The sequence below is a fragment of the Rattus rattus genome, chromosome 9, assembly GCF_011064425.1.
Source record: "Rattus rattus isolate New Zealand chromosome 9, Rrattus_CSIRO_v1, whole genome shotgun sequence".
Classification (NCBI taxonomy): domain Eukaryota; kingdom Metazoa; phylum Chordata; class Mammalia; order Rodentia; family Muridae; genus Rattus; species Rattus rattus.
In genome coordinates this window covers 29,601,059-29,613,456 of record NC_046162.1, presented here as the reverse complement: position 1 = coordinate 29,613,456, position 12,398 = coordinate 29,601,059, and the positions used below count along the sequence as shown (strand labels likewise).

Genomic DNA, 12,398 nt, shown 5'->3' with positions numbered 1-12,398 from the left:
GAGTGGAAATACAAAAGTGAGTTAGCTATGGGACTAGAGGCTTATTCCTTTAATGATACTGTTGCCCTGAGCATAAGGATAATGTCTGAGAATGTCTTTCAGATCTAGTTAGCTTCCCATAGCAAGCAGTCAGAGTATCCTTGCTCAGACATATGCTTTCTTACATTCATTTATTCAACAGCCATCTCTCTCAGGGTTCATGGTACTAGTAATTATTAAAGTTTTAAAACAAATGTGTTCTTCCTACACTGCAGGAAAATGAATTATACTTAGAGGAATTTACTTGGATAGCTTCAGTGTGCACAATCCTTGTCATTGACACCCTTGCTCTGATGGACACTTGACTGCTTCTAAAACCCAATCTCTCTGGCAAGAGTTCAGACAGCACTATGGTCAGCTTTAAAGACACTTGAATATAATGAGAAGTTAATATCATAACAAAACAAACAAACAAACAAAAAAACTTATATACCAAGAAGACAGACAGGTTAAATGAGCTCTGTGTAAATTGGGTTCAGCTACCACCAACAAAACGGATGTTGGCTGAAAAGAGATTTTTACATTGGCTATTTCTAACTCCTTCTACTGCTGGGAGACTAAAAAGGCTCCCAGGGCTGAGGCAATGGGTTCACCATCACTGACAGTGTTCAAGCCCAGTGTGAAAGGTCATCTAGCCAGAAAACTACAGAGATGACTAAAGCACTAGGCAGGGAAGATGTGTCTCTAAAGCACCTTCATGTGAGAAGATACAACGAGGCAGGACCCACAGCATTGGTAAACAGAGTGAGACTTTAAAAGAAAATTACAATTCCCCAAACTTATTTTGACAATTCAAGTGCTGTCCCTTATGCTTAATCCTAAGTAAATGTGTCAAGTCAGAGAGTGAAGATCCCGTCTTCATCATCCCTCCCTTGTGACATGTCATTGAGGACACTCTTACTATCTTCGGTGTTGTCTGGCCTGTAAAATGAAAAGAAGGCAGATTAAAAAAACAAAAAAAGCAAGATCACTGGACCTGGTAAGCTATACCACCACTAACCTAGGCTAAACACACAGACTTCATCCTGCCCAAGCCTCCTATTCTATAAGTGGGGAAAGTGAGGCTATAGAGCACATAGGGCTTTGCCAACCTTTATGACAAAGAGATTACAACTGGCTTTGAAAGCATGAATCAAGATCTAAATCCATTGATAAACTGAGACATCATCCCCAGCTTTGAACTCAGAATCACTTGGTAGGGCCTCAGATTCCCCACCTAATATTGGTTCCTGGTTAATAAACAATGTGGTATCAATGCAATTAATTATTGCAGAGACTTTTTACCAAGTCTTTTCATTTCTTTCCCCTAAAAGCTATAAACAGAACAGATATTCAAAATCTAATTCCAGACATTCTTCATAGACTCTTGCAAAATCAAAGCAAGCCATGAAACATGCTCGTCTATGAGGCAAAGGAACCAAACCCCAGGAATAATATTGCAAACACTTTATTTAGTTTCCAGCTTTATAGCTTTTCTCAGGGACTCCACATAAACAATGTGCTGTTAAAATGAGCCACTCAGTACTGAACCAGCTTTAAGCACAGAATGCAATGGTGTGCCTCATTTTCTTCTGCCTGCTATACTTCCACTAGTGCTCCCTGCCTTCCTCAGTACACATATGTAGTGTTAACTGAGACAGAGGTTAATGGGAGTTAAATCTCTTTTTCTGCCTGTAGTGCCATGTCTCTCCAACCCGGTGTTTAATCAGAATACAAGCACAAGTCATTAAACTACTGAGTAGTATCTAATCATGTGTAACAGGCTGTATAATCAACACAACAATCGGTTGTGCAAGATGAATTACCTCCTGTGTCTCCGCAAACAATTGGCTTCTGTGACTTTTCCTGAAAAGACAAGGCCTTGATGTGAGTGAGCAGAGCTGCTTTGTGAACTGCAGGGAGAAGCCCACCCCCTTACACATAAAGTAAACTAGCACGGGCAAGGACAGCCTCTCTTTCCCCTGGTTGATATTTGCAGCTTTTGGCCCTCAATCCAACCAGTTCATGTCAAAGCTGCTCCCGTGTTATTGATTTTGGTGTAAAGCTGTTAAAATTTTAATACACTTTTATTTTTAAATGTTTTCCCATAAAAAGTATTTTGATCATTTTCTTTCTATCTCCCAAATCCTACCAGATTTTCCCTAACCCCCAACCACCCAACTTCATCTTCTCTCTCTTCTCTCTCTCCTCTCTCTCTCTCACCCTCTCTCCCTCCCTCCTCCCCATCTCTTTAAAAAACACGGAAAGCAATAACAAAAATGAAAATCAAAACAGACAAACACTAAAAAGAGAAAATCAAAAAGCAATAAGACAAAAATATAAACAAAACAAAGAGTATGCACACATGCACACATACACATGTACACACACGCACACACGCACACACACACCATACACACAAACAAGCAAAACACTTTTGTGTTGGCCAACTATTCCCCAGGCATGGGGCCTGCCTTAGAGCGTGGTTGCTCTATCCAGTGACACTCCGTTAGAGAAAACAGATTTGCCCAGCACGTATCAGTTGCAATATCTTCTGGGTTAGAAGTGGGACTCTGTGTGTATTGCCCCTCTCAGGGCAGGGATGTTGTGCAGCTTGAATCTGTCCAGGCCTTGAGCATGCAGTGTACAGGCTCTGTGCAGTCTGTCATGGTCTCTGTGATTTCATAGGGTGTTAGGCCTGTTGTGTCTGAAATACTCTGTTTCCTTGGAGTCACCCACTACCTCTGGCTCTTATAACCTTTCCTTCCCAATAGATCCCTGAGCCCTGAGGGGAGGGGTTGGATAAAATCCCATTTAAGGCTGGGTGCTCCAGAGTCTCACTCTTTGCACATTGTCCAGTTGTGGGTCTCCTTGTTATTTACCATTTGCTACAAGAAGAGCCTCTCTGATGTGGGTTGAACAATGCTTTGAGTTACTTAGTAGCACAGATTCGGACTTTGTGTGTATGCATGCATCTCTGTGAATATTCATATTTTTGCTGACCTTTACGTGTGTGCAGGTATCTGGACATATCTATGTACACGCATGTGGAAGCCTGAAGTTAACTTTGAGCATTGTTCCTCAGGCTCTGCCTACCGTGTTCTGGGAGAAGGAATCTGTTACTGGCTTAAAACTTGCTAACAAGCTAGGCTGGCTGGTTGGAAGGCCCTGGAGATCCACCACCAGCCCCTGCCTCCCCAACACTGAGATTACAAGCAAACGCCACAATGCATGGGTTCTGAGACTCAAATTCGAGTCCTCATGCTTCGGTGACAAGCACTTTACTGATTAACTTACCTCCCCCCAGCACCTCATTTGAGTTTTAAAGCAGGTTTTGTGATAGGTACCCAGAATCATCCAAAACAGCATGGATGACTTCACATGAGTGCTAACAGCAAGCCTCCAGAAAGTTCTAGATAGCGTTTGCAGCACTCTCCAAGGACAGGTTCAATAAAGAATAATCTCATCTCATGGCTGGCTGCCATAAAGCATCAATTTCCCTCTGTTTTACAACAGTCGTGAGTACCTGCCGTTTGCCTGGGTTTTATAAGAAAACCATAATGCTTATTTTATAGCTCCATTTTGCGGTGGTTATAGTTTTCTGTTTGTGTTTTGAAGTTGGGAAAGTGTAAATCATAGGTCAACTTCAGAATTTTCGTAAAAACTTTAGGCCCTGTCCCCTGAAAAGTACAGACATGGATGCGTGACGCGTTGGCAAACCAGTTCTCAGGATTCTCTCGCCTGAAGGCCATCTGCGGTCCCTGAGCAAGCCTGCTTTAAAAATACATATGCCAGCAAGACTGCTCGTGGTTTTACTCCTGTAACACTTCTTGAAAATATAAGATAGGGACCTATGGGTGCTTCTAACTGTAAGAAAGGAGTAACAGGGCAGGAGAGATTGCTCAGTGGTTAGGAGCACAGGATTTTCTTCCAGCAGACCCAGGTTCAGTTCCTAGCACCCACATGATAGTTCCTATCTGTCAGTCACTCCAGTTACAGATCTTATGCCTTTTTCTGGTTTCCAAGGACACCAGGCACACATGTGATGTGTGACATATATGCAGGCAAAACACTCACACACAGATAAATATATACATACATACATACATACATACATACACGCACACAGAAAAACAAATCAATCAATAAATAAATAAATAATTTTTAAAAGTGAGTATACAGCCATGGTGACATGCACTTTTAATCCCAGCACTCCAGAGGCAGAGGCAGGTGGATTTCTGATTTTGAGGCCAGCTTGATCCACAAAGTGAGTTCCAGGACAGCCAGGGCTCCACAGAGAAACCCTGTCTTGGGGGGAAAAAGTAGACAAAGGAAAGAAAAGAGAGCAGGTAACAACAGGCCTTCTACACAAGGCAGTAACAAAGACAAAACAAATCAGGCACAACTTGTGCAAGCATCTGCGCCCTATCAGTGAATGTCCCTAGGTCTCATTTTTCATCATCAAGGTGTCAGCCTTACCAAGAGGACAACACACAAAGCCATTTGGTGGTGATGAACTTACCTGTCGCCCCCACAGCTCAGGTGAGGACAGTGAGAGAACTGATCCTTTGGGAGATAAAAGGAAAGAGGGGAAACAGAAATACCCTCCTCCCAGGACACTCCTGGAGTCACCTCAGCTCTGTCATCCACCCACAAATGCCATCCCTGCAGGCCAGTTATATCTGGCCCTGCCCACCTTACCTCGAAGGAGAAACGCCACAAACAAGAACACCATCAGCACAAACCCCACACAGCAGGCGATGATCAAGATGTTGGTCTGTCTGTCATCGATCTGCCAAGACACAGACAAAGTGACTGACCTCTGGCTGCTCAGTACTATCATTTCTGAAAGGTACCTTGGGACACATCTCATCCCACAAATGCCTGACAATCACCACAATGTCGTTTTATCTCATGCTATTCTGCCTGGTGTTTCTCCAAGTCAAAACAAGCCAAGAGTTCTAAATCAGGTTTAATTTTTCCCCTAAAAGCCCAAAGCATTTTGCCCACATCCCTAGATCATCTAAGTCTCAGACATCAGGTATGTTTGGCTATTGCACTCAAAGGTCAAGTGACTAAAAACTAATAACCACGCTGTGAGCTGTGATTTCCACTGCCCAGTCTCTTTGCTGGGCACGGCCCGACACCTTTGGGCTCTCCTTAGACCTGAGTATTTCTTTCCACAGCTGACTTCAGTTTCTAGAGAAAACGAGTAAAGAGGAAGAAGAAGCTGAATTTCGAATTTTCTATCAGGGTAGTCCTGAAGGTACAGCTTGGGAGCCCAGTACATTGAAGTATGCGGGAGACTTGATTTGTCCTTTTCAGTGTTCTCTCATGAGCACAACAGTGCAGTTTCCCAGGGGGAACAAATACGTGGTAGCACCAGGCTTCCTCACTCCTGGCCCACCACACAGAACGTGAGAGCAGGGATGAGATCCATCCCTGTCTCCTTGTGATGGTTCATCATGCCAGCTTCATCACAGTGAAGAGCATCTGGGAGATTGGAGAAGCACACCTCAGGGCAAGTCCACAAAACTGTTTCCAAGCAGATTAACTAAGTCGGGCAAACCTGTTCTGACTGTGGACTGCACCATCAGTAGGCTGGGGACCTAGATGAAACGGAAGGGGGGAAAAAGCCAAGAACACAGACTCTCGCTCTTCTTATTAGCTCCCTTTCCTTCTCCCTTCTTCTTTCTCTGTCTCCTGACTGAGAAAGATATGAGCTGCTCAGCTCCACCACACCCTCCATGGGATGGGGATAGAAACCACCTAAACCCTGAGCAAAATAATCCTTTCATCCTGTACGTTCTTTCTTTTTTGCAATATATATATATTGACAAAAGTGTCTTAAGGGGGAAAGGGTTTATTGTGGCGCACAGGGTACTGTCCATCACAACGGCGGGGTCAGGGTGGCAGGAGCCTGAAGCAGCTGCTCATATCACATCTATACCCAGGAAGCAGAGAGCAGAGCGTGCATGCTGCCCCCCTGCTCCCTGTCTCCCCTTACACAGCCCCAGGCTATGACAGGAAATGATGCCACAGTGGGTGGGTCTCCCACTCGCTCAAGATCATCCTCAACAGGTGTAACCAGAAACTTGCCGCACAGGCGATCCTGGATTTTGTCAAGTTGACAATTCCCTAGAAACATCACAGTAACCAAACACTACCATCAAGCAAGTACGAATGAGATCTGTCAAAGTGTCAGTGCCGTTCTTCCCACTAATTTTATCTTCATTTGGAAAGAAATTGTGAGTTTTTATGAAAACATACGCTATTTGTGCAACTATGTCAGGAGTTTGCTATCTTTGGTTGTAAAATTAATACTTTTTTTTAAAGTTAAAAATTCTCAATGTTAAGTTTAAGGAATTTAAAGGGCAATTGACATCACAATGCTTGGTGCACTGAGCCAGGCACTTGGGTATCCTATGAGGACATTCCCACTTTCTTTGGGGCAGCCAAGCTGTTTCCTTCCTTTCTTCCTGTGTCACTCATTCTGTAGCACACAGAAAGCCAGAATCAGTTGGAAGCGGAAGCAAGGACATGACTGTCTCCAAGGAAACACTGCTTTCACAGACATCTGTCGTGCCTAATGTTTTTCCTTGGAGCTACTTTAACCCTTTTTGCAATAAACATAAATGAAAGGAAACCTCAAAATACAAGGGCAATGGCGGAAGCAGGCGTCGGCACCGAAGTCACATCAATGATGCTGGACTTCACAAGGCACACATGATGATTTTGTATGTATGAGTAAACATTTTTCTTCTTCTTTCAAAACATCTATGCTGTGCATGTCAAAGCAACAATCAATAGTACTTCTGCCAAGAGTACAGGTTCACAAGACTTTGACCACTACATAATACTTACCATGCATTTTGTCACTTAGCAATGTGCCATCCCCGAGTGCATCTGTGAAAACTTCTACTAGGGATTTTTTTTTTGGCTCCTATTACATCTTTTTTAATATAAATGCCATTCTGTTATAAGGTGCTCACAGATAAAGGTATAACATATCTAGATTAGCAAAGCCACCCAAACACTTTGACCCAAGCTCTATACTCCTGAATGAATTTTTAAAGTTAGAGTAAATATTCTCTAGCTCTGTATCTTCACTGTGGATTTTACACTTTTTTTTTTTTTATTAACTTGAGTAATTCTTACTTACATTTCGAATGTTGTTCCCTTTCCCGGTTTCTGGGCCAACATCCCCCTAACCCTCCCCCTCCCCTTCCTTATGGGTGTTCCCCTCCCCACCCTCCCCCCATTGCCGCCCTCCCCCCAACAATCCCATTCACTGGGGGTTCAGTCTTGGCAGGACCCAGGGCTTCCCCTTCCACTGGTGCTCTTTCTAGGATATTCATTGCTACCTATGAGGTTGGAGTCCAGGGTCAGTCCATGTATAGTCTTTAGGTAGTGGCTTAGTCCCTGGAAGCTCTGGTTGCTTGGCATTCTTGTTCATATGGGGTCTCAAGCCCCTTCAAGCTCTTCCAGTTCTTTCCCTGATTAGGGATTTTTTTTTAATCCAAAGCCAAACGCTTCCAATACATCTCAGATTTTTTTACCTTATATAATTGACCTGTCTTCTGCGAAGACTCTCTCCTCGTCGTTGCTGTTAATGCTGGGAAGGTAAAGATGGGAAAAGTTAGCTTTCCTGTAAGAAGATTAGAAGCACCCCCTGAAACCGGTATCCAAAGCCACTTGCTCACCAGATAATGTATTTAATTGTGTAACATCATCTTTCTCTTCATATATGTGATTTATGCAAAGTTGCTTTCATAAGGTTCTACTGCTGCTCTCCAGCACAACTCCATAGCAACAGAACATCTCCACTTTACACATGGGTGAAAGATGCCCAGAGAACAAGCATTCGACTTTGATCGCTCTCTCTCTCTCTCTCTCTCTCTCTCTCTCTCTCTCTCTCTCTGTCTCCTATTTTCAAACATTATCACAACTTTAAAAAAAGATTTATTTTTATCTTGTGTGCCTGTATGAATGCCTGCCTATATGTATGTGTGCAACATCTGTGTCTGGATCCCACAGAGACCAGAAGAAGGTGCCAGATCCCCTATAAACTGGAGTCCCAGGCAGTTTTGAGCTCCCTGATGTGGGCCCTGGGAACTACACCTGGGTCCTCTGCAAGAGCAGCAAGTGCTTTTACCCACTAAGCCATCTCAACAAACCTGGCTCTGATTTTTTTCTAGAAGCCTCAGCAATGCGTTGCAGATTCTTATCCAGCAAAGAAAACTACCGATCATTCAGTTAACAAATATCTTTTGAGAACTTCTGATTAGCCATCCTGCTAGCTATACTCTAGTCCTCTGGGAATTTACCATATAACGTTTAAAAAAAAATCAGTCTTAAACAATAACATAGCAACATTTCAGTAAGTGATGAACTCCATACCCAACAATGGTACCATGAGTCATTATGGAGTCAAAAGATTCTATCATCTAATATGTCTTGGCAGGCACAATGTCACTGTTCACACATCTGTCACTGCTGCTGTAAACTGACTGCATGACTGCCATGGGGTCATCCACTGCCCTATGCCTTTTAGTGTTGCTTTAGAACATAGGCTATCTACATAGAGAAATACGCTAACTGTAATACAACACACCCCGTCTCTCCAGCAGCAGATCCATACATCTTGTGCTCACCGTGTCTCTTGATTGCATCACTTTCTCCTAATGGATTTGATTTGTTATCCTCTTTCCTTTCTCATGGATTGCACTATGTGTAGTGTGTGTATTTGTTTCTCTTTGTGTGCATGTGTGTGTCTGCATTATTTATATATGTGCGTGTGTATTATATGTGTGTAAATATATATAGATATATAGATATAATTTATGTGTCACATAAATTGCCGACATACAAGCAACTGTGAAGATGGAACATTGGAGACAGGAATAGCCCAGGACTAGCAAGTAGGACCTAGCTGTGGAGAGATTTATTTTAACATGATAAGACTCCACTGGGCTTTCAGGCCATTACTAGGAATTTTATGCTGCATAGGAGCCTACAGGAGGACAAGGGAATAGCCCAGAGGTGTTTGCTTATAGGCCATTCCGCTAGGCTCCTCCCAGAGACCGAGCAATTGATTACATTATCACTTGCCAACCTTACCTAATGCGGGGTGCAGGTAGTGTATAAAAGGACTGCCTGGCCTCTCTCTCCTTCTCTCCCTCCCTCTCTTTCTGTTCCCACAGCCATCCTCTCTTTCCTTTTTTCGATCCTTTTCTGCCCTCATGGCTCTGCTCCTGTCTGTCTGCCTCTATCTCTTCTCCAGGTCCTCATACTCCTTGGTTCCCCCAAATAAAACCCCTTTATACCAGGCTTATCACATGGCATAACTTCTCAGGGGGCCACCTTGGCATGAACCTACCAGCTACTCCTTGCCACATTATATTTAGTAACAATAGAGGTCTCATCTAATTTGGGGTCCGAAGTCCAGGGCTGGGAGAGGGCAAGGGTAAAATTACAGAAATGTTTGACAGGGGATAGAAGCAACAGAATATAGACATTAAATATGAGCTACAGAGAAATGAGAGCCTTCCTTATCTCCAAGGTCACACCAAAGACACACGATCAACAACTATTGACAAAGACAGAGAAGAGGGAAGAACAGAGGTAGGTTCCTGAGAGAGACAGGTTATGAGCCACAGTCAGAGGTACTGTGTTTACTACACCGGTGGGACACCACACACACACACACACACACACACACACACACACACACACACACACACACACTGATCTATCTGAATCTGAATCAATTTTGTAAGAAAAGTACACCCTTAGATACTGTACTCTTTGGGAATTGTCAGTACCCAGTCAGCAGTTCAAGTCTTCAGAATGTATATCCCATGAAAGGGGGAAAACCTGACAAATATCAGGATTGGGAAGTAGACTGGGGAGGCAGAAGAGGGAACAAACAAACAAAAAACCAGAAGAGACCATCAGGGAGGCCAAAAAGTAAAAGCAATGTTAGAAGCCAGAGCAGAGAAAAAGCATCCAAGAACACGTTATATTTACAGTAAGACCCTATAATAAAAATATTGCATAAAAAAGAGCTGTGGAGATGGCAAGGTGGGTTCAAAGGCTTACTCTGTAAGCACGAGAACCTGCGTTCAAATCTCCAGGACACGGCTGTAACCCCAGGAAGGAAGTAGAGACAGTCAGGTCTGAGAGCTAGCTGGCCAGCCAGCTTGGCTGTACTGACTGGTTTTGTTTATCAACTTCACACAAGCTGGCGTCATCAGAGAGTAAGGAGCCTCAGTTGAGGAAACGCCTCTGTGAGATTCGGCTATAAAGCATTTTCTCAATGGGGAGAAGTTCTAGCCCATGGTGTGTGGTGCCATCCCTCAACTGAGAGTCCTAGGTTCTATGAGAAAACAGGCTGAGCAAGCTCTTTGAAGCAAGCCAGAAGGCAGCACCTCCCCATGTCCTCAGCTCCTAGTTTCTAGCCTTGTGTGAGTTCCTGTCCTAACTTCCTCCAGCGGTGGACTGTGATCTGGAAATGGAAATGGAAAAAAATCTTTTTCTCCCCAACTTTCTTTATGGTCCTGGTATTTCATGGTAGCAATAAAAACCTAAGACACTGGCAGAACCAGTGGGCTTCCTGTTCAGTGAGGAACCCTATCTCAAGCCAATAATGTGGGAAGCAACAGGTGACAGCCACCATCCTGCTTTGACCCCCCCCACACACACACACATGCATAAATGCACAGGTATTTGTACCCATGTATTCACACATGTACCTCACACATATACACAAAAAGGACACAGAGGGGGAGACCAAATGTTAAAATATTCAGCCTAATAACCACTGGATTCAATCACATGGATTTTCCTCCCCAGCTTTCTAGCGCTTGACACAGAAAGAGGAGGTGACGGAGAATAATTGGTACCAGAGAGCTTATTTGTTCTTCGAAGAGATGGGGTTGTTGAATTCCTGGGAGCATGAAAATGCAAGGAGGGAAGGCAGCCACTGAGCTCCCCCTAGCCACTGAGCTATTGTTGCTGTTTGCTTTCTGCTATTCTTGTCCACCGCTGGAAATTGCAGGTAGGAATTCAAAAGTCCTACCTTTGTTCTGCCAAATCCCACTGGACTGTAATCATCCATGATGGATCAGCTTGAAATTGAGGCCATCACACAAAGCCAGCCTGGGTCAGTTTGTTATCAGAGCTAATCTGTTTTAAATTGGAATGGGCTAACATAAGAGACACTTTGCAAACACCAGCGCTGTGATATGATATCTAACAGCACCACCCACACACACACACCTTCATAAATGTGAGAGGCCAGGAGACATACTCCAAAGGCCACAGTCCTGGGCATGAAACAGCAAGAGGGCACAGGCCAGTGGTTTCTTTCTTCACTGTGAAATACGGCCATGCCAGCCATCTGAGATGGGACAAATGCCATGTTCAAAAGAAACTCCATTTCCCCAAATTCCAAAAGGCGGGAGGAAAAATGGCTATCTATGGTGCCTATTAACATACCAAAGCACATGCTGGCCTCCAGCCTCCCTCCACATCACAAGTACCAGTTACACATTTCAAAATCTGTGCTAGCATCCAAACCCTTCTCACCTCCTCCCTTATCCTAAACTCTCTTCCCTGCTCACAGGCTTCTTCCACTCCAGCTACTCATTCTGCTAATATTCCTGTGTGTGTGTGCATCGTGTATGTGTCCCTTCTCTCTCTCTCTCTCTCTCTCTCTCTCTCTCTCTCGATGTGTATGTGTCTCTCTCTCTCTCTCTCTGTGTGTGTGTGTGTGTGTGTGTGTGTATGTGTGTGTGTGTCCCTCTTCTCTCTCTCTCTCTCTCTCTCTCTCTCTCTCTCTCTCTCTCTCTCCCTCTCTCTCTCCTCTCTCTCTCCTCTCTCTCCTCTCTCTCTCTCATTGTATGTGTCTCTCTCTCCTCCTGTTTGTGTCTATGTGTCTGTCTCTCTCTCTCTCTCTCTCCCCATCCCCCACCTCTCTACTCTGCTCCTGCTTCTCTCATGAACAGATCCAGTCTGCTGACCATGTTCAGCCTACTTCTTTCTCTCCTTACTTTGAATGATTCCAGATGCCTCTGACTGTCCCCTTTCTCATATCTACCACAGAAACTTCCCCCCTCAACCATACCACAGAGGAGTCACCTTGTCAGTTTCTACAGTTGGACCCACCAAGACTGCTGCTTTGTGTGTGATCTGCTCTCAGACCCTTAGATCCTGAAGGCCCTGAGTTCCATACAGGTATTGCAGAACAGAGACTCCCAGAACCTGCTAGTAAGTTAGTTCTGCAAAAGAGAAATGGTAGTGGGTTGAATAGTGCCCACCTCATCTCCAGGAAAATAGTCACTAGAATCTCACGGTATGATTTTCATAAGAAGAGCCTT

General features: G+C 44.0%; 1 protein-coding gene across 1 annotated transcript in view; it reads right to left on the bottom strand.

Annotated features, from left to right (window-relative positions):
• Positions 1–875: 875 nt before the first annotated feature.
• LOC116910204 (T-cell immunoglobulin and mucin domain-containing protein 4-like) overlaps positions 876–12,398 on the bottom strand; it is a 34,168-nt gene continuing 22,645 nt past the window's right edge. Inside the window, exons 6-9 of the mRNA XM_032914067.1 lie at positions 7,578–7,624; positions 4,720–4,810; positions 1,845–1,884; positions 876–960 (exon numbers count right to left, since the gene is read on the bottom strand). Of these exons, the coding sequence (XP_032769958.1) occupies positions 876–960; positions 1,845–1,884; positions 4,720–4,810; positions 7,578–7,624 (263 nt within the window). The remainder of the gene's footprint in view (positions 961–1,844; positions 1,885–4,719; positions 4,811–7,577; positions 7,625–12,398) is intronic.